Below are 24,000 nucleotides of genomic sequence, written 5' to 3' on the forward strand. Positions count from 1 at the left end.
TTTCACATATATAACTAAAAGATAAACCTTATATTTTAAAAATTAAAAAATTAAAGAGATTTATTAAATTGATTCAGTGACTAGAAATATTCATATTATTTTATCTTGTGTGAGTTTAAATTCTAACATTTATTTTAATAATATAATATCTCTAGTTAATAAAAAAATTAAAAGTTTCATTTTGATTAAACCAAAACAGTAGGCATTCATTAAAATTAAATACTCAGAACGTTATTTAAGAGAAACATTTACTTTTCAATTACTAGAAAAAAAGAAGAACATAATATTTACACGTTTAAACACTAAAAATTAATGAAATGAGTAATTATAATGTATTTAAATTAAATTTAATTACATTGTTTTTGAAATTGAAAATAAATATTATTTTACCATTAAAAAGAAACAATGAATCTAAAAATTGAAATTAAAAAGCAACCACGTTCACATAATTTTGTGATGGTAAAAGCACACACAAATCCTATATTTTGTGATTTTTTAAAATCTGAATCTTCTCAAGAACTCCCTCCTTCCTTGGCACCTTTTTCTTCACTTTATCACCATATCTCCTTTCTCCACCATAAAATTCCCACCTTTCTCTAATACTTCCAAGGATGGCCAAGAAGAATTCTACCCATAAATCCAAGGGCCAAAAGCAACAAAACCCCCCTCCAGAAATTCAAGAACCTGCAAAAGACTCGACCTTTACAGAATCTTCCATGGAAGACCCTAACCAGAAGGTTCAAAGTCTTCAGTCACGTAACTCTTTGCTTGTCAATCAGGCCCATGAAAACAGACGTCAGATTGATTACTTGGTTCAGGCCAATGAAGCCCTTGGCGCTGAGTTGACTCAAAGTATTAGTTCAGAGTTGCAGAACGGGTTGCTTCGGGTTTATATGGCGAGTCAAATGAAGGAGATGGGTGGGGCGTTGGATAGTAGGGTGAATGAACTGATAGGTAGCCTTGAAAGTGAGAGAGAAAAGTTGAGTTTGGCTTGTAAAGAGAGAGATTTGGCAAGAAATGATTTCGAGTTGCAGGTTAATGAGGGTAGTTTGACGAAGGAGAAGATTATGGCAATGGAGGAAAACGAGAGGAAATTTGGGGAAGAAATTGGGAAACTGAAAGTGGAATGTAATGGGTTTCTTTTGGAGATTGAGGAATTGGAGAAGGTGAAGAGTTCAATGGCGAAGGAGAAAGATTTGATGGAGAAAAACATTGAAGAATTGGTCCAAGAAGTTGAGACTTTGCGAAAAAAGATTGAAACTTTCGAGAAGGAAAAGGAAGAGATTGAGATGGAGAAAGGTGAACAAAGGATAAAGATTGGTGAGTTGGAAAAGGGAACTCGGGAACTGAGTGAGGTTGTGTTGAATTTGAGGAATGAAGAGGGAATCTTGCGTGCCAAGGCACTCGAGCTCGAAAAGAATTGTGGTGAAGCAATGGATAGGGAGGCTGAACAGGCGAAAGAGATTGGTGCATTGTTGGAAGAGAAGAGAGCAATAGAAATGAGTATTGATAGGTTGAAGGAGGAGAAGGATTCTGCCTCAAAATCATTGGAGATGGCAATGGCGGAGTCAGAGCATATGCAGAGAAGAATCAATAAGTTATCGGAGGAACGTGATGCAGTTAGAACAGTGTTGGAAACGAACCAGAAGGAACTCAAGGATATGCAGAAGAAGATTGTGGACTTCCTTGAGGAGTTTCTTGGAGAAAAAGTTAGTGCGGTGAGTGAAAATTCTGAGCCACAAGAAGATGTGTCTGATCTGTGGATTGTTGTCAATAGGATGATCAAGGCATGTCGGGCGCATAACAAGAAGAATGAAGAGTTGTTATCCGAAATTAGCAGTATTAGAGTTTCATTCGACCAATTGACACTAGAGAAGGACAATTGTTTGAAAGTATTGGATGAGGAGAAGCAGAATGGTGTTAGGTTGAGATTGAAAGTTTCAGAAATGGAGAAGATACTTGAAGAAACTACAAAAGAACTTGCACATCAGAAGGCTGAATGGCATGACCTAATGAAGGAAAAGAAGGATATCGAGAGTCGCTGCGGATTGATGGCTGAAGATATAGATAGGTTGCAGAATGAACTTTTGGAGGCAAAGAGTAGTCTCAATGCTTTGAGGGCTAAAATGGAATCAACCAGCATCGGTTATAGGCAAGTATTGGCATTGTTGAAGAACACTGCCTCACTGTTATGTCAATCTAAAGATGGAAAGGAGAAAGAAGAAGCTGCTATTTCCGAAAAGAAACTTGAAGACGAAATCGAACCAATTGCAACCAACTTAGAGGCAATCAAACAAGCATTCAAGAATAAAGAGACAGTGGCTCAAGATTTGAAGCTGAAAGTTGCAGTTATGGAGAAAACTATAGTGGAAGCGGAAAAGAAAAAGAGTTTTTGGACTTTGGTCTCCTCGGCAACAACCATTTTGGCTGCAGTGACCTTTGCCTATGCTGCAAAGCGACGATGAGTGATTCGATCAATTGGTTAACTTTGTTTTAAGCACGAGTTTTTCATACTACAAGAGCAATGGAGAAAACATTATGACAACATACTTTGCTCTGTAATAAACAAAATTCTTGAAGGTTTAAATGGCCCTTGGGAACAACAATTTGACCCAAAGCATCTACTTTCTTGTTACTTAAGGTTTAAATGAATCAGAGTTGGAATGAGTAAAATTGTATTCGTGTTCGTTTGTTTTTTTTAAGATGATCATGTTCGGTTCTTGTACGTTTAATTTTTTTAATATCATGTCCGGTTTGCTTACTTATTTTTGAAGTTGTTTGTGTTCGGTTCATTTAGAGTTCATGAACATATTCGTTTATATATTCAAAAATGTTAACTAAAAAATCAAAAATAATTAAATAGTGAAGTAACACTGTTAATCTTTAAGCTCCTTATGATTCACTTTGAATTCTAAAATTCACCCTATGTTTATTTTAATTTCTATCTTCACCGATATTTAAAATATAAAAAGATAAAAGAAAAAGAAAAACTAAGTAAATGAACTTATAATTGAGTCGTAAAATAAACTAATAAACGAATTTTCAAATAAATTTATTCGTGAACAAAAATAAACATACAGAATACTCCTATGTGATCAGGTATTTGTTACTGGCCATGAAACTTTCTACAAAGGTCATAAAGGGATAATTCTGTTATAATATTTGACTGAACAGCAATCTTTTAAGGTTCAAGGCCTTTTATTACCATAAATCTCTCAAAGTAAATGGTCTGGGAGTTAGGATGGGAAATCATTATTCTAAAGATTAAGACATTTTTATATTCTGATACATGGTATCATCCAGGTTGGAGAAAAGGGGTCATCTTTAGAAAGGTAAAATAAAAAACTTTTGTATGGGACACCATTCATAATCAAGTTGGAATTTTTATCAAATTTTCACATGACGTAGATGCTATCCTAGTCAGAGCACATGACTAGAAAACCAACCCTAATTCTTTGTTTAGCCAAGTAATTTATGCATGCTAATCCCATATTTTCAAGAAATGATACTAAATTTTCCCCCAACTTTTATTAAATGATCATTATGATCCTATTCTTTTTTAAAATTATTTTGTACCCAACCTTTCATATTAGAGTAAAAAGACCTTTAATGTTTGATCGAATAACCACTTGACCCTTGTTCTTTTCTTTTCTGGAGCATTTCACCCTTCAACGATTTATTTTAGGAGATAAAATATTCTTATTTTAGAACGTTAATCGTTTGTTATCATACGGTTCCATCTATAGAGGTTCATTTTTGCCTTAAAATTAAATGTTGTGAGAAAAAATACTCAAAAAAAAAAAGAGAAAAATGATTATTTAATCAAACATTAGAATTTTTTTTTTTGACATTACACCTATTTTTAATTGGTTCATAAAAGTCGATTAAATCAGGCATGATGATGTCTTTATCAAAAGGCCTAGCTGTTTTTCAACATTTATGTAAATATTCTTCTAGCACCATGAAAGCAAATCCAAACAGCTTAGAAAAGATGTGAGTTCCTTCTCAAGGTGGTCCCCTTTAATGCATCCAAATAGCAACCACCATTGTATATGTGTGTGTGCTTTGGTTTCCCTTTGCAAGCAAGCAAGCCAATTTCTTTACTTTTGTATGCAGCTGTCCTAAGCTTCATTCACAAAAATCCAACAAATGACAAAGAAAGCATCAAAATCGATCTCATTCTCAAACCATGGGGGGACTACTAAAATCCCTTTGTCCTGGTCGGATTTAATGGATGGAATGGCAGCACGTTTTCGTGCCTCGTTCAGTCGTCTCCAAAACTATCTTCCCGGGATCGAACATCATCTGATTTTATCGTTTTAGATGTTCATGCTAAATGGAAACATCAATCATGCAACAAGATTAACTTGTAACTAATCAAACAAGCAAACAAAAGTTCTTCTCATAAGTCTCATGGAACCTGTAGAGTTTAATAGTATAAAGCCAGAAATATGTAATCCAAAATTTCTCAATCTTATAAATCATAGCTGTATTTTTACAAATTCCTAGTAAAGTGGCAAACAGGGACAATATCTAATAACAGTAAGCGAAAAAAAAAACCGATATAAGTAAACATCCTTTTATATACTAACACATGATATGTATAGACATACAGGGTCACAACACAATAGAACTTTTCTAATCCATGTTCTAAAATTAGCATATATAACATTAACCGGGAACACCGATCCCTTGATCGGGTACCAAATCTTCTACTTTGGGGCGTGACGTCGGAGTTTGTAACACTTAAACTTAGTGATCTGCAAACGTAGTCAAAAAGGCTATACTCGCCGTGAACTTCACTGAATGCAGACCGGAACAATTAGCGGTCCAGCTACATGCTGAAATACCTCTTCTTCAACATTTAAGGAAAACAAATGCAGAGACCAATAACACCATGATTAATATGATAGTGATCAGTAGTACCGTAAACTGCAAACTTTGTAACGGCCACAAGTGGACTGTCGAGCTCCTTTCGTACACTGCTGCCTGTTGGTAAAGTTAATTGTATTAAAAGTCAGAACTCACGAACTTACTTATCTCGTCCATAACGAAATGGAAGTGGTCGTTATTTGGCAACAAGTAGAAACCAATCGTAGCCTGTTCCATATATAGAAGTTTAACGTTTTTGCCTGCCTTTTTGAGCCCTTCAACATAAGCCAATTGCCAATCCTGGATAAGATCAAAGCCAGCAACCACCACAAGACTCTTCGGGAATTTGATTCCTTCAAGACTTCTACCATTGGGACCAAACGGGTTACATGCAGGATGGTCCCGGTCTGCATCCTCGGGGAGAAAAGCTCTCCAATACCAATCCCTGTCTCGTAGAGTAACAAAGTACTTCCCGTCTAAACGCTTTTCGGATTCAGTTCTTTCTTGTCCACCAAACATCGGATTGAGCAATATATTTCCCAATATATCGATTCCTGATTCAACGGCTTGCAGAGCTACATGGTGTGTGATGTTACCACCGGAGCTATCACCAGCCAAATATATATGAACCTTCGAATCTTTCCGACTTTGAAGCCATGATCTAGAGTTAACCCATTTAAGAGCTGTCCACCCATCATCATAAGCACACGGATATCTATTTTCAGGAGCACGCCGATAGTTCACCGAGACCACAACAGCCTTACAGGTACCAACCAATATCCGACACAGATTGTCGTATATAGTACTATTTGCAGAGGAATGTGCAAAGCTTCCCCCATGAAAGAAAATTATAACAGGAACAACCTCAGCTGTAACAGGCTTCTCAAGGTCAACAATATTCAGCTGAGGCTCTTCACCGAAAGCTGGTCTATAAATCCGACACAGGAGGCCCGTGCCTCGATCGATGAGAACATCAAATGAGAAAACCCCACCAACTGGATTCACATTAGCAGGGACTCGACGGTCAAGGAACTCCGCCAAGTGCCGATTGAAGGTGCCGTCCGGTCGACGAAGAAGATTGTAAGCCAACTTAAAATTAGAGATGAGGACCCATGTATTCAGTGGAACCACCATCTATCAAGAGACAAAGGTAAACAAGAACTAAAAAAGAGCTTCATCTTCCATGAAATCAAATCTAAAATAAAGAAAAAAAAATACCACCAAATTTATATGAACAGAAACCCTGGAAACCCTAAGAAATTAACTGTACTCACCTTGCCAAGAAACACAGATTTTAGTACTAATTTGCAGAAAGTAGTCAATTCATAGGTTATCCACCAAAGCAAGTTAAACAAACAAGAAGAATCATCCAATATCTAATATGATCTCCACAATCAAAACTAAGCTGAGCTAAAATCAGAAAATTCCAACTTTCATGGAGAAATAGAAACAATACTCAAAAGTCAAACCAAACTGCTTACCCCAAAAATAGCAAAAAAATCAACTTTCAACAACAATAGGCCATAACCCCAAATCATTTTATATTTAAAAAAAACTTCAATAAATAATATTGATAAGACTACCAGCTCTAAAAAATTCAGGTAAACCCCAGCTTTATTCAACCCAAAAAAAAAAGGAAAACACATGAAAATTTCATTAAAAACTATACTTGACAACCCAATTCTAGAAAGAAAGTATGCACAATAACAAAAGGGAGAAGAATGACAAAAAAAAAACTGTACCTTGCACTCATTGAGGTTGATTTCATTACTTCCAGCCATTCCCCCTTCTCTAAAGACTCAAAAGCTTAAAACAGATCCTTGTGAAGAACAACCTAGAAACCCAAAATTCATACCACAAAACGAAATCAGAAAACAACCCAACAAGGATTTTAATCTAATCTTACTCCCCTTTCTTTTTTTTCATCTTCAAAGATCCCTCCATTTCCCCCCCTGCTGTTCAACTTATATTATCAAGAGAGAGAAAACCAGTTTCGTTTGCTTGAAAACCAGTGGGGAAGGGAATATGAAAGAGAAAAGAGAGAGGAAACGATAAAAGAAGGGATTGAAGAGAGGTTGTAATGAGTGTCATGTGGAGTGAGTGAAGGATAGGAAAAGGTGCGCAGATTAGAAGACAAAGGAAATGCTAAAAAATTATACACAAGCAGATGAAAGTGGAAATGAGAGACGACAAACTGAGAGGCCAATATATAACTGTTCCCTGGGTCCCATGGATGTGGATTAATGACATGTTTTTTTAATATTTTTATTTAGTTTTTATAGAAAATACCGAAAATAAATAAATACTTCCAATGATTATTTCAAAATTCAATTTTTAATTTTTAGAAATAATTTTAAACATATTTTTTTAAATTATCTTTGATTGGTTATAGATAATGTGCACTTTTTTCGATATGTTTCTAAGATCATTAAACATATTAGGGATTATTTAAACTATCATTTTTAATATATTATAATATCTAAACTTTTAGTTTTTTAAAAATATATCTAACAATTTAATTTTTATTTCATTTTAGTACCCACCGTTAAAAAATTAACGCGTTTAATATCTAAAATATCAGTTTTTGTATATTTTAGTACATAAACATTCAATTTTTTTTTTAATTTAACATTAAATTTTGAACAAAAAACTAATTAAACAAAAACTAAATTGTTTAATGGTGTATACTAAAATAAAATAAAAACTAAATTTTAAGTTTGGTTTTGAAAAATATTTAACGTTCATTCTTACATTCTTATTTTTAAATATTTAACGTTCATTCTTACATTCTTATTTTTTTTCAATTTTTACTTTTATTAATTTGATGGATCAATCAAGAAAAATAAATGATCTAAAAATTAAAGGGGAAAGCGCCTTGAAATGATATAAAAGTTGAATATTAGCTCAATTTGATATGAGGATATCTATATAATAATAATTGAGTGGTAAATTCAATTTTAAATAAATAATATTTATGAAATTATTTCAAATAAATAAATTTAAATTATATTTGAGTCGTGTTTTCTTCACGCGCTCCCTCAATAAATACGACATTAATGATAACGAAAGAAATTCCTTTTTTTTTCTTTTCTAATTTCTAATTTTTAGTTTATTTGAAGAACGAAACAAAGATGAGAACGGAGAGGACAAAAGCTACCGTGCGTGCGACCGATGACAGGTCACGTGAGGACAAACGGAGTCCGTCAGATCTCTTTCCCTGAGATGATGTTCTCTGAAATGACAATTTTGCCCTATTCTAGACTTCGAAACCACGGGAATGCCACACGTACTTGGGATAGATACCGTTTCGTTCTGTAGCTTTTGTCGTTTTCGAGATTCATGATCGCGTTGGCCACTAGGGTAGGACGCCCATCCCCATTTACTTGAATTATATGTAAATCTCGAGAAAGTGCAATCAAATTGAGTTCATGTTTATTAAAAGGGACAAAATAACATTCAGTCCCCTGAAACATGAAGTTATTATAAATTTCATCCTTAGTTTCTTTATCCAGCTAATTACTGAATTTGAAATTCGACATTCTGGTATTATGACTTTGATAATATCATATTATTAAAAGATTGAAATTTTATATATAATGATTAATATAGGCAATATATTAGAAATTAAATTAAAAACATTTTAAATTTAAGGATTAAAGATTACTTTATTTCTTTACAAAATTAATTTATCACCATTGACCCTAAACATCATCCTAGTCACTGCTCACTTATAGTGAGAGATTTAAAATTATTTTTAAAGTCATCATATATAAAATAAATATAAATAAAATTTTAGGATAGACATCTCAATAAAATAAATAATTATTAAAAATTTGAATTTTAGGTTATATAATTTTTCATCCTAAGCAACATTTACATTGAATGAAATGTATGGGAATATTTAAATATCATCACATGTTTCAATTATGTTTTTTCAAGAAAATTTAAGGTAATATCCCTTAATAATTGAAGGTTGGTATCCAAAAATCATTCGAATGTGACCTTTTTTCAGTTATTCATAAAGAACGATATACATTTTCTAAATATGATTGAGCTATATTTTTTTATTTTTAAAATAAAATTAAATTTTTTAAATAACATTTACTCTATTAATTAATTTTATATTCATACTTACTGGGTGAATATTTAAAATCAAATTTATATTTATATTTTTAAAAATCGAGATAATATAATTTTATAAGATACTAGTTTTGGGCATTGTATCTTACTTTAACTTTTTTTTCCATACATAATCACTCTCAAATCCAATTATTTACTCTGATTTAAATACAAACTCTTAAAGTTATCTTTTAAAAAAAATAATAATTTATAAATGATATTATATTAAACGCAAAATAACTAATAAAGACTTTAAGGTCATATTTGCTTATGTAGTAAACTCAATTTATTATTTTTGTCCCTATCTTATTTTCGTATCAATTTAGCCCTCGAAATTATTTAAATGCATCATTATATACATCACCCCTAACTTAAAACCCTAAATTAAGATTTATGATTTAGAGTTTATGTTTTAGAGGTTATGAGGTTAGGATTTAGGATTTACAATTTAAGGTTTTAAGTTACGGGTATGGTATAAAACGATGCAATTGAACAACTTTGAAGACTAGATTGATATGAAAAAACGATATGAGTGAAAATGACAAATCAAGTATACAACAATGAGAAAGATGAACCTTAAACCTTCTTAAAACACATACAATATTTTTTTTAAATATCATCAAGTTTGCAAATAATATTAACATCAAATTCGTATATGTATCTTTTTTTAATAGTATTGAATAATCACAAGATAATATCTGTTTAGAATTTTTTTACATTAACAACATATATACATCTTACAGTTATAATTATTCAAATTTCAAACCTTTTAAAAAATAATAGTCGCTTTTAATATTAAAATCACTCGATAGATTTTATATTTAAATTTTTAAAATTAAAATCGAAATATTTTATTAAGACATAATTTTTTAACAAACAAGATATCATATTTTAGTTTCATAAGGAGAGAAGAGGCACATCAGTCACCCAGAATAGAATTTCCATGATTTCCACGTTTGGAAAAACCGGAACCGTCCATCTTGTGATGATCAACAAATACATAAGGATTATTTTATGAGAAAAGAAACAAAGCCGTGAGGAAGAGTCAGGGAATACGTGTCCTTATCCACCGTTCATTTAAGGTATAATGCCAAAAATAACTCATAATGTTCATCAAAACAGTTATTTTATCTTACATTCTACTTTTTAAGCATTTGACCCTTTAAATTTATTAGTTAACACACTATTAATGATCTAAAGTAGGAGTCTTTTTAACTTAAAATAAAATATTGAGGGTTAAATTGTCTCAGAAAAAAAATAAGAGACAAAATAATTATTTTATCAAATAGTAAGGACTTTTTAAACCTAAAATAAAAAATTAAGGATCAAAATATTCTAAAAAATAAAATAAATTATGATTACACCTTCATTTAATATACATCTTTCAGAGAAGAAAAAAAGTTGCCCTCGTCCTTTTGCATGAACAAAGTACGTACGTTTGACAACTTATGAGCAGGCTACCTCTCTTTTACAGCTTGCCACCATACCCAAACTTTATAATTCGGGATAAGTATCTTCGAAATAAATAATTTACATTTGATATTTTGATAGCTAAAATTTAAAAATGTATAAAATATTTATTAAATTATTATAAAACAATTACTGTAATATTATAATTGTAGAGATTTGACGGATATACAGAACATTTTGTAATAATTGAATAAAATTTAATGAATGCTCTATATTAACTCATGTCATAAAAATTAAATTTCAAATAAATTAAAATAAAACAAATGAAACCTCCTATTGGAAGGAAAATGGGCGACTCCTTTCATTGTTAGGTGCAAATCATAAATGAATGGCCACAAATGGGCAGGTATTAAATGGGATGTTTTGAATTTAAATCCAAGAAGTTGACGTTAGATTTACTCATAAATTTTGGTGTGTGTTTAGTTTAAATCAAATTGAGTTTTGAATTATATTTTCTTTGAAATAACAATTTAATCTAGGATATCATTATTTTACTAAATATTTTCTTTAATAACTTTGATTAATAAATATAGAAAAATTTATCATGATTGTCAGTTCTAACGAATAATCGATATACGTCAAGAGGGGGTGAATTGATATTTTTTAAAATTTCGTGAAAGCAATAGAAAAAACAGAAAAAATATATACAACAGTTTAGAGTGATTCGACTTTATCAACCAAAGTCTATATTCAAAACCTTAGCATTCACAATAAGGATTTCTCGAATCCACTAAATTTACTTACCTTTAAGGACAAATTATAACCTTGAATACACATATAGGCTTATACCTAAAACCTTGAATCCACTAAATTTTGATGTTTGTAGATCGATTCAATATGGTTCTTGTTGATCTTGAGATGATTTAATCTTTAATTTTTATATTCTCTATTAATTCTAGTCGTTTGGAGTTGTTGGAGATCATTATAGCTGTTAAAAAACAATATTTAATCCATAATGGATCAATCTTTTGGTGAAAGGGATTAATCATTTTTCAAATAATTCTAACATTGCAAGAAAGGGATCAATCCTTTAGGTGAATGGATTGATCCTTTTTCCTCGAGGGATCGATCAAAATTTTTTTGTAATCCAAAGGAGCAATCATTTTTCAAGGGGATCAATCATTTGGTTGAAGGGACTGATCTTTTTTCTTAGGGGATCAATCCTTTGAACCAAAAAACCTTGAAAACTCCGCTTTAAAGGTGAAAACGAACGATTATGTTTTTGAAAAGGTTTGAATAAGTTGGAAAACATTTAAAACATATTTTTCAAGTTATTTTAACTTTGAATTATTTTTTGAGAAATTTTAACAAATTCAATTAAGTCCAAAAATAAATTTTACAATTTATTTGTTATATTAAAATGTTAATTCAACAATGATCAAGGATAAACACAAGATAGGCGGGTGAATTTTTTATTCTCTGACTTTCACCTAAAAATTAGAGGTTTTTACCTAAATCGGATTCGTCTTGGGTAGTCGTGGTTTTTCACCCATCCTAAAATTAGAGAAGAAAACTCGTCTTGACCTAAACAAATTTTTACTCTTTTCTACGAACTACCACCTGAACCAACAAATGATGATTTTGAGAATTAAAGAATGATATAACAAAAATGAAAGATGAATCGAAGGGAAACAAACAACAGACATACTCAAACAAAGAAAATTTTAAAACAATTTCTAGGGGTGAAACAAATGATAAACAACACAAAATTTTAAATTGAACGAAAACAAGTAGGGACAGAACAATGTAACATCCTCAATACCGGGTTAGTGACCAAATTGTAAAATTTCAAAATTTGGTGATTAAAGTAGAATAGTTGAATAGTTCAATGATTTATTTGGAAATATTTCCTGAAAGTTTTTAGTAATTATTAAAGGAATTAAAGGGCAAAATGGTTATTTGACAAGGAAAGATATTTTTCCCCCTTGATAAGAATGAATTACGTGGAGTTGGGGGAGAGTTATCTACAAACTTTCTTCTTATTCTTGCTTCCTTTTCTCTTCACCGTGAACCCCCAAAGGCAAAGGTGAGTTTCTTTGTTAGTTAATTATTTTTTGATTTTATGGTTGAGTTTTGATCATTAGATGATAATTAAGCTTAAGGAAAGCTTAATTTGTTCTAAAACAACAAGATGAAAGGTATAGGAGAGATTAAAGATTTTGAGTTCTTGAATGAAATCTTCGAATAGAGTTCATAATAGGAATTGAAAGTTAAATTTGACTTGTCATCAACTTAATTAAGAGATTTATAAAGTTAGAAAGGATTTATAACAAAGTTGAAAGTTTAGTAAGATTCTTAATTTTTAAGAATCATTATGAGATATGGAAGATAAAGATGGTTTATATGGATATAAGTTGGTTTATGTAAAGGTATTTGAGTTTAATGGCATGATAGGAGCTTAAAATGGAAGATTTGGATGAGTATTGGTGAATTTTCGGGTTTTAAAGAGTAAATTATGGGTTTTAACAGATTATGCAGGGGGTACCTATACTACCCTAAGAGAAAATAAAAATTGAGCTTTTCTGGTCTAAGATATTAATGATCGAATCATGATATTTGGAATACTAATTTGGATATTATATGTATGATTGTATAGATATCAAGCATAAGCAAATTCAAGAAAGACTGCAAAGTTAGGATCAACACAAAGAGATAAATCATAGAAGTGAATTTGGAATAAAATGTCAAGGTGAGTGCAAATTTAATTTGTACTTATATTATCGAATAAATATTGGCTTGCGATGAGCCAGTGACGGAGTTACTATGGTAAGAAGTGACTCCTAAAATGTTATTTAATTTATAACACATGCATAAGTTACATGTGTTTACATGATTTATATGTACGAATGAGTATATGTGTTAACATGTCATTGTGTATGTTATATGATTTGTATAGATATATGTGTAACATCCCAAAATACGGGATAGTGATTAAATTGTAAAACTTCAGAATTTGGTGACTAAAGCAGAATAATTGAATAGTATTGTAATTGGTATAGGTTAAATTGCAAGGAAGAAGAAATAGAAGGATAAAATGGTCATTTGTATGGGAAATAATTAAAGAATATATATATATATTAGTTCCACGTGGAAGAGAAGAAAGAAAAACAAGGTTCCAGAGTTCTCTTATTCTCTTCTTTTCTCTCAAACGTGAAGACTCATAGCAAATGTGAGATTTTTCATAAGCTGATTGTTAGTTAAAATTTAAGTTAGGGTTTGATCATTAAATGATAACTAAGCTTAAGGAAAGATTAGATTATCTTAAAATAATAAGATGAGGGGTACATGAAGAATTAAAGAAAGGAAGTAGAAAAGTGGAATCTTTGATTAGAGTTCATAATAAGAATTAGAAGTGGGATTTGACTTGTCATTAAGCTAATTAAGGAATAGGAAGTGTTAGAATCAGATTTAAAACATGTGGGAATTTGAGTGAGATTTTTAAATTCTATGTGGAAGAATGAATTTTGAAGTTTAAGAGATATTGAATGTGTATTAATTAGTTTAAATAGGTGTATGAGAGTTAAGGATATAAAAAGAGGGGAAATATAAAGTGTTGAGAAGATTATGAAGAGATTTGCGTGCTAAAATAACATTTTTGGGCTATGTGCATCGATGCACATTCAATGTGTATCGATGCATCAAGGGTAAAACCCATAAATTATTCAATGTGCATCGATGCACCTGAAGTGTATCGATGCAATCCTTTCAAATAAAAACATTGAATGTCACCAGTGTATCGATGCACAAGTGGTGCATCGATGCACCCCCTAAAATACAAACATCGAATGGGATTTATGCACCGATGCATAGATAGTGCATCGATGCACCCGTCAAGGGATGCATCGATACATGGTGTAGTGCATCGATGCATACCTTCATTAAAAGATAAAAATATCTTTCTTTTTAGCCTAAGGAGTGATAGTTTCGAATATATCAATTAGTATACTGATAAGTATCAATGTATTACTATGTAGAGTTAGAACGTAATCTCGTTCCGGACCAATTGAAGGATTAGAATCGAGTCAAAGCAAGGCTAAGGTGAGTACATATTATAAGTATGATACAATGGAATAAGACTTGTGATAAGTCTAATTCCTATGTTGATTTTCATATCACAATAGTTATGAACATGCATACATGATAATTATTATGATACATGCATAAAGTATATATGTTCATATGATTTGATAAATGATATATGTGAATAGATTCAAATCTACATATGACATGGGAAGTGATATGAGTTATGTGATCACAAGAGAAATGACATGAATACATGAACACATGAAACATAAGAATAATGCACATGGTATACGATATGAGAGCTATAGGTATAGTTGGCATGCCAAGAGTCGAGGGTTCTACGTGGTCTTTCGGGACATATATGTATCCTTTGGAACATTTACAGGGTCTTTTGAGACAGATTTGATCCACTGGAATATATATATGGTTCTTAAGGAGTGGTCATTCGGGACAAATATAGTACATAGGTCCTTCGGGACAAAATTTCATAGCCCTTAGTGGGATCCCATACGAGCTGTGGTGATAGCAATAGTGCACAACCTCAATGTACTCGAATACCTTGAGTTCTCAAAAATGTACATGGCCTATAAAAGGTTATTAAAGGTAATTGCATTGTTATAGTTATATGCTACCATATTATTATTGTTTACATTGAATTGCATATGACATGATTGAATAAATAGATTGCATGTTTATATTCATACGTAATGCATTTTTATTATATTTATATGTCTCACTAAGTCTATAACTTAGCGTGTAAGCGATTTACACGTAGGTACCAAGGATCAGGAAGAGCGGAGAGCGGAAATAGGGTGGCAAGAACAACAACACTGCTAGAAGATCGGATTAGAAGTAACTGTTAAAGTATGTATTTTGTCGTGTATAATATGTTGGCATGTAAGTAAAGTGTCAGTTATGAATGCTCTGATCGATTTTGGCTGTTTTGGTCATTTTATGTAAATAAACTGCTTTGGTGTAAATGAAAGTTTTAAATGTTTCTTAATTTTGTCAAGAGTCAAAGTTTGAAAAGTTAATGTGACACCTCAGACTCGTATTCAGGTCGGATACGGGTTGGGGGTGTTACAATATGTTAGTGTGATAAGTCATATGAAACAATACAAATGATCTATATGATGGTAAAAGAATATGAAATAAGTTATGTGATAAAGTATAATGAATGAAAGGAACAAGTGAATATAAGTTAACCCAGTATAATTTATACTATATAGTATAAGTGAGTACACGAGAAAGGTTATGAAATTCTATGAGAACAATATTTAAGTTAAGAGACATAGACATAAGTGATTATATGAATATGTAAGATAATTTATATGGAAAAATATGTGAATGAGATATGATATATGTGTAAATGGAAATTTTATACTGATGAAAGTTTAAATTTTTTATGAGTTTTATACATGTTTTCCGAAGTTACTGTAGCAGTATATCGGTACCCTGTATCAGGGTATCGATACCCCTATAGCATTCTGAAAATTTTAACATTCAGTATTGTTCACGGTACTGTTTATTACTATTCACGGTATTGTTCATTATTTTTCATACCGTATAGTACTATTTATAAAAACGTATATTTTGTTAAATTTGTTATAAGAACATCATTCAACAATAAAATGTGTAATAATATGAGAATATGATAAAAGTGAATTCATGAGAACAATAGGAACTAAGTAAACATGTGTAAAGGTTATATAAATAATAGAAATATGAATGAGACAAGTACATAGTAGCTTGATCAATTAAGATAATTAGTGTTGTAGACACTCATTTTTGTTTGGATTTTTTTATATAGTATAATATTTAATTTTTTTCTTTTTGAAAGTGTTTTTTAAATATATATATATATATATATATATAATATAGTTTTTAAGAATATTTTTAAAAATATATATAATATATGATTTTTGAAAATATTTTTGAAAATATATATAATATATAGTTTAAAAAACATTTTGAAAACATATATATTATATATATTTTTGGAAATATATATAATATAGTTTTTGAAAATATTTTTAAAATATATATAATATATGGTTTTTAAAAATATTTTGAAAAATATATATAATATATAGTTTTTAAAACATTTTGAAAACTATATAATATATGATTTTGAAAACATTTTTAGAATATATATATATATATATATATAATTTTAAAATATTATTTGAAAACATATATTATATGATTTTAAAATATTTTTTTAAACATATATATAGTATATAATATTTAAAAATGTTCTTTTTTTTATTTTTATTTTTATTTTTATTATTCATTTATTGTTATTTTTATTTATTTTTTATTCATTTCTTTTTCTTTTTGTTTCAGGGTCCACTATCCGAGTCCAATAGCAGTCCAACAGTTGGGGCCTGAACTAGCCCAGCAAAGTTAGAGTTTTCATATTCAGTTAACACAGGCGTCGCAAAACCAGGGAGTTAAACGGTCAACAGTGCCAACGACCGCTGAAATCCCCGGGACTGACCCATCCCGGGATGACCGACCACAATGGCCATGAGCGCCCTTATTTTGGAACCAACAGGCCACCGGTGGGGGTATAAATAGCCACCAAGCCACTTCCAAAGGAGGGCAGAGGGTCGAACACAGAGAAACAATACCAAATAGTACACTATCGATAGAGAACCTCAACAATCATCAACAGAACGCAGTAAAACAAGAACATCGATCATCATCGAGCCACAAACAAAATACACATCACGATCGAGTAAAAGATCAAAGCACAAAAACCAAGCAGTGAGGACAGAGCCGAACACCACAAGCTTCAAACCACAAGCACGACACAACAGAACCAATCAACAACCGCAACAGAAAAATGCCAAGCAATCAAAAGACGGACTAAAAGGTAAAAAAACCCGAACATATTCCTGTAGATCTAAGCCGATTTGGTGATGGGTTGAAGAATCAGGTTGTGGTTCGGGGTTCACGGGTCGAGAGGGTCCTTTTAGGCTATTTGGATTTTTTTTTCGGCGGCCAGAGCGGCGGTCAACGACGGAGGTGGCGACCGGCTTCCTACCGGCGGATGTCTCTCTAGAGAGAGGCGAGAGAGAGATATCTGTAGAGAGAGAGTGCAAGTGGTGAAAATGAAGAAGGTTGGGGCCATTTTGACCTTCACAATGCGTATATATAGGGGAACGAAACTACTCCGTTTTAAGCCCCCATACCCGTGTTTTCCATCTATAAAAGGGAGTAAACACATTTTGGTCCCTCGGGTTTGTAAGGTTTTGATTTTAAACTGTTAATTCAGTTTTTAGTTCTGTTGTTCTTTTAAATTCGTCCCTTATTTCATTTTTTTGTTAATTTCGTCCCTTCCGTTCTTCTATGTTATTTATTATTATTATTATTATTTCACTGTTTTAATTTGTTTATTTTTTATTGTATTCTATTACCCTTTTTAATTTTTTTATTATTTATTTATTTGTTTTTTACTAACCTTTTTATTATTCTTATTCTTATTATTTTATTTAATTATTATTTAATTATTTTCTATTTCCTTTGTTTTAACTTTTGTTTATATTTCCCATTTATTTTATTTTTTTGTTTTTATTATTATTTTTTTTTTTTGTTTTTTACTAACCTTTTTATTATTATTCTTATTCTTATTATTTTATTTAATTATTTTATATTTCCTTTGTTTTAACTTTTGTTTATATTTTCCATTTCTTTTATTATTATATCAATGTGTGTATATATATTTTTCCTTTTCTTCGTATTTATTGTTATTTTACCATCTAACATTTTTTGACATTTTCAATGGTAATTTCAAGTGATCAAAGGTAAGCAATTCGAATCGGGTTTTAAATTTTATTTTTAATTTTTAATTTTCGCATTCAAAGACAACCGACAAATTAATTTGTACCAAAAGGGTGGTTCAAGGGTGCTAATCCTTCTTTGACCGTAACCCGACTCCCGAACCCGACACGTTTCTGGTACAACGCAGATCAGGTAAGATGGTGTCTGACCCACCTAAATTCGTTTTAAAGTGGCCGGTGGTGACTCTAATCACATTATTTCAAGTTGAAGCCCAATTTCGGGCCTACCCGAAAACGGTTCCGACAAGTGCATTAGAGTTATACGATTTATGGAGAATTGAAGAAAACTAGATAAGATTAAAATATAGAATGAACTGAGAATAATATAACACTTAGGGAACTTGAATATAAAATGATGATATGTACATATAAAATATGATATATGTTTATAAATATGACATAGGTTATGTGTTATATGAACATATGAGAACAAGAGATAAAATAAGTGACTTTGTGATAGAAGCTATATGATCCTGAATGATGTAAATATGAATAATTTAAGTAATATGTAACTATGAGTATTGGAGTATAATTTAAGCTATATGACTATGTGATTATATGAAAAGGAATATAGGTATATGTGAATTATATGGAAATGAACTTCGTGACTGGATGTGATCTTATGAAAATTTATAATGAATTATGTGAAAGAACTATGAGATTATGTGTATATGTGATTATGAGAAGAAGAAAATGAACAGATGAATGCATGACTTTGAGAAGTCATAATAATAAGATATAAGCTATGCAAAAGTGATCTACGTGACTATAAGTATATGTGATCCAAGTTTTGTGATATAAGCTACGTGATATGTGAAAGTGAACTATGTGTTATGTGAAATGATTAGTATAAAGATAATGCACATGTTATGTGTCATGAGATCTAGAGGCATAGTTGGCATGCCAAGAGTCGAGGGTCTACGCGGTCCTACGGGACAATTCTACGTGGTCCTTCGGAACATATATGTAATTCCATGGAACATGTATGTGGTACTTCGGTACACTTATTTGGTCCATTGTATTATGTATATGGTTCTTAAGGAGTGATCCTTTGGGACATATGTGATATGTGGTCCTTCGGGACATAGTGGTCCTTCGGGACAAATATTCAGTGCCCCTAATGGGAATTTATACGAGTTGTGGTGACAGTATTTGTGCACAATCTCAATGTACTCACATACATTAAGTTCTCAACAGTGTACATGGGCTAATCAAGCAATAATATAAATATATTATATATGATATGTGTATGTTTGACATGTTATGAGGAATGGATTACAAGGATTATATGATGCATGCATGATAGAATATAAGTTGTTTTGTGTGTATTGTTTAATTAAGAATGACTAAAAGATATAAATGATAATGGAATGAGGTAAAGATGGAAAGGATGAGTTATGTATATGAATATATTGAATTATATGAAATGATATATGGTTTTGCACGATATGATAGTATTAATTGTACATGCATTGTTATATGTAAGAGTTTAAATTATATGTTTTATATGTCTCACTAAGTCAACGACTTAGCGTGTGAATGTTTCACACGTAGGTTTTGCTGAGCTTATGGAACGATGAAGAGCAAGATAAATCAGTTTCTCCTTACTGAAGGTCAGATCAGAAGAAAAATGAATAGTATGTACTTTATAATATTGATTGTATTGATTGTAATTTATATAATTGTAGTTGTGTGTGTTAATAAAAGTTTTAAAAGTTTTCACTATTTTGTACAAATAACTGTTTTGAAATGTCAATGTGACACATCGATTCGTATTCGGGTCGAGTACGGGTTGGGGGTGTTACAAACAAAGTCAGGATTAAATATTGGGAGTGACAAGGTATTTAATTTCAAAATAATAAGGTTTTTTTATATATTTAACCTACAAATTTAGAGGAAGTCTAATTGTTCATAAATTTAAACTGATAAGTACCTAAAATGCTATTAAACCAAAAACTTTAAGAGAGAAAAGAGTCTTTCCCACTCCCCATATAAATCCGTCCGGAGAAAGAGGATGAGAGACTTAATCAGCATAGAAGGCTATTGAATTATATGGGAGAAGCAAATTCTAAAATCCTAAATTAATATATATAAAGTCATATATGTAATTATCATAAGGTATATAGGTGTGAATATATCATACATTAAATCTTATAAAATCGAATTAAATCGAAATTCGTCGATTTTTATTTTTTTATCATCTATCATCACAGGTTGTTTTGAATCGCCATTGATGTTGTTGGTTGCTTAACAATATTTGTCAAAATTTACGTAATTAAAATTAGGTAGGCTTTCTATTTCTTTTTTGTCAATACTCCATTTTTCTTATTTAACTCAAAATAATTTGTTCTCCCAAATTTCTCTATCTAGGTCGATCTCCATAGATTTATTTCTCACATGTCCTTATCTCATAATTTAACAATGCTCCTTTTTTTTTTTTGAAATTATACTTTTATTTTTATTTACATGTTTAAGATTTAACATTGATAATCAGAAACATTATCATGTTATATTACTATATTATGATGCTAATTGATAGTAGGTCATGACATTTAATATATATGATTTTCACTTAAACATGAATTCAAATATGTTATGAAAATGTACATTTAATATTACCGGCTGCAATAATATTAAAATAATAAATCAAATAATAAATTATGTTATGTTATTGTGGCATGTGCTTGCAATTAAACCCTGGTTTAAGTCACTGTTTGACTTACTTTATAATTCAATTAAACAATTCATAATTGATCTGAATATTTGTGTTAATTTATTTAATTATTTTTTTTAGCGAAACAGTGGATGGCTCTGACACTTTGCTCCATGTTTTATTTTATCCACTGGTTCAGCTTTTTGGTACAAAGAAATGAAAGATGACATGTATGTTAGAGCATGAAAAGCTGTTTTCTTTGTGAAATTTCTATGAGCTTTCTTAGATGAAGCTTTGCTGTTTTTTTGGTTCTAATATATTCATATGGGAGTGGTTCAAGTAATGCTCTGTGTGCATTCGATTGTGCTGATCACATGGTTACTTTGGGTTTTGCTTGATATAATTGTATTTTAAGTTTTTTTTTTTAAATTGAATATTTATTAATTAAAGTTTTTGTCCTTTTAATTTAAGAAAAAATATTTAGTAAATTTCTATTATTTTATTGTAAAATAAATCAATTCATTTAAATAAGGATAGAGTTAAAGATTAAACATAAAAAAATATGATAGGTCACACACCAATTTTTTATTTTATAAGAAGCAATCATAATATGATAAATATTGATATTTTACAAATTTATTTTATTATAAAATATTTTAAGAATACCTTTTTAAATAATATGATAAGTTTTGATATTTTATAAATTTATTTAATTATAAAATATTTTAAAAATATCATTTAAAAATATAACACAAGACATACACATCTTTTAGGATGGACTTATCGATCTTACAACGTACGGGATTCATGATAAAATACACTTTCCTTTTCATTAAATTTGTGTAAAATTCATTTCTCTATATATTATATGTAAACATATGTTAACTATTTTTATTTAATTTTAATTTAAGTTATATATAATTTTGAGATATTTTTTCTTTTTTTTCATGACACCCATAAAATAATAGCACGGCAATAACGATTTAATGATTTATAAATATTAAATTAAATTGAACTTTAATATTAAGTTGTACAAAATTAAAAACTTATACATTTTATCATACATTGTACTAAAATTCCTGTATATTTTGACCGATATTTTTTGGTGTTAAAATATTATTGTAAAAAGAAGAGAGAATGTGCTACACCTACAATGAAAACATCATTAAGTGGCGAGCCACAAATATTTTAGGTGAATTATATACCGAGTAAATTATGTATTAGTTATTTATTTATTATTATTATTATATTTTAATTAATTAATATTTTTTAAAAATTATATATAATATTACGTTTTGATCATCTGCTCTTAAAAATTAACGATAATATTAATATGTCACTATAATGTACTATTACACCATCATTAAGAAAAGAATAAAAAAACTACCAAGACATAAGTTCTATATTTTACATTGAAAATGGAATAAAAATATAATATTAATTATATATTTTTTAAAAGAATAGTTTAAAAATAAATAAGTAATTTAACACGTAGTTTATCTTTATATATAATTGAATGTATTGCCCCATTGTCCTTGCAATTATGATAAAACAAAATGCTTTGCACCAAATAATAACCATAACAAAATATTTAAGAAAATACAAAAACATAAATTATTGGAAAAATGAGTCATGAAGCAAGGAAAAAACAAAACAGCAAGCATCTCTGGCCTGCTGTCATTGTCCATGAGCTTCACTGTCAAAGGGAAGCAGACTTGGGATTAAAAAAAAAGGGTAAAGTATAGTAATGGTCACTGAATATTTCTGAAGCTTGCATTTAGGTCACCAACTTTTAAAACCTGCAATACAGTCCCCAACATTTATTCCGTTTGCAATATGGTCCCCCAACCTAAACTACTGTTAAAAAATTAAGGTAAATTATATAAACGGTCATTGAACTTTTCAGGCACTTGAATTTAGGTCTCCCAACTTTTAAAACTTGCAAAACAGTCCTCAATTTTATTCTAAACCCCAATTTCCAAAATAATTCAATTTCATTCTAAACCATTGATTCTACTAAATCATAAATGATCACTGTATAAGCAAATTCAGGTGAATCATAAATGATCGCACTGTAAAGCACTGAAGGGTTAGGTACTCAAATCTGATAAAAAAAATAGCATGCAAGAACATAGTGGTACTTAAATCATAATGCTCCAAATGAGTGTTCCGAATTTCATATAGTCAAAAGTTGAAGAAATGAGCAGACTTTATGGGAAGTTGAAATACCGAATAGAGTGCTTACATTTTGCTATTCGGGATGTTTAATCAATACATATTGTTATTCAAAATTGATATAAACAGTTAAATAAACCTCAAATTTATATTGAAATAAATATTGTCAAATAGTAAATTCATGTTCAAAATTTCAAAACATCTTAATTTTATTCTAAACCCTAAATTCTAAAATAATTCAATTACATTCTAAACCTTAAATTGAAGTATTTTAGAATTTGGGGTTTAAAATTTAATTGAATTATTTTGGAATTTAGAGTTTAGAATGAAATTGAATTACTTTGGAAATTGGGGTTTAGAATGAAATTGATGGTTGTTTTGCAAGTTTTAAAAGTTGGGAGACCTAAATTCAAGTGTCTGAAAAGTTCAATGACCGTTTATATTATTTACCCTAATTTTCTAATAGCAGTTTAAGTTGGGGACCATATTGTAAACGGAATAAATGTTGGGGACTATATTGCAAGTTTTAAAAGTTGGGGGACCTAAATGCAAGCTTCAGAAATATTCAGTGACCATTACTATACTTTACCCTAAAAAAATATTATTTAGTTATTATAATTAGGCAGTAGTTTGGCTGATTTAGCCAATAAAGATAACGAATTTTTTATTTAGTTTATTGAGACAAATCAAAATTTATTTTAGGATATATGATATTTTTATAGTATTATTGAAACTCATTATATCAAGGTGAAGAGTTCGAATAAAATATAATTTTTTTATTAAAATCTATCACATTGAGGTTAAAATTAAAATAAAAAATATTTTTTTATTGAAACTCTTCAC

At 30.1% G+C, this 24,000-nt stretch overlaps 2 protein-coding genes across 2 annotated transcripts; one reads left to right on the plus strand and one right to left on the minus strand.

The window, feature by feature from the left end:
• The first annotated feature begins 611 nt into the window (after positions 1 to 611).
• Positions 612 to 2,465, plus strand: LOC120163948 (myosin heavy chain, striated muscle-like). Its single transcript, XM_039173744.1, has one exon. The coding sequence runs from the start codon at positions 612 to 614 to the stop codon at positions 2,463 to 2,465; it is 1,854 nt and encodes a 617-aa protein (XP_039029675.1).
• Positions 2,466 to 4,897: 2,432 nt separating this feature from the next.
• On the minus strand, positions 4,898 to 6,987 carry LOC120163955 (gibberellin receptor GID1C-like). Its single transcript, XM_039173749.1, has 2 exons — positions 6,615 to 6,987; positions 4,898 to 6,006 (listed from the first exon to the last, which is right to left on the minus strand). Exons 1-2 carry the CDS (start codon positions 6,651 to 6,653, stop codon positions 5,011 to 5,013), a joined length of 1,035 nt encoding a protein of 344 aa, XP_039029680.1. The 5' UTR covers positions 6,654 to 6,987; the 3' UTR covers positions 4,898 to 5,010.
• Between the last annotated feature and the right edge of the window lie 17,013 nt (positions 6,988 to 24,000).

The sequence above is a fragment of the Hibiscus syriacus genome, unplaced genomic scaffold (assembly GCF_006381635.1).
Source record: "Hibiscus syriacus cultivar Baekdansim isolate YM2019G1 unplaced genomic scaffold, ASM638163v2 tig00111503_pilon, whole genome shotgun sequence".
NCBI lineage: Eukaryota > Viridiplantae > Streptophyta > Magnoliopsida > Malvales > Malvaceae > Hibiscus > Hibiscus syriacus.

Bases quoted from the DNA above. Each gene is read 5' to 3' on its own strand.
- LOC120163948 (XM_039173744.1), top strand. From the start codon at position 612: ATGGCCAAGAAGAATTCTACCCATAAATCCAAGGGCCAAAAGCAACAA.
- LOC120163955 (XM_039173749.1), bottom strand. From the start codon at position 6,653: ATGGCTGGAAGTAATGAAATCAACCTCAATGAGTGCAAG. The intron at 6,007-6,614 runs GTACAGTTTTTT...GTCTCTTGATAG, and splicing joins TCAACCTCAATGAGTGCAAG to ATGGTGGTTCCACTGAATAC.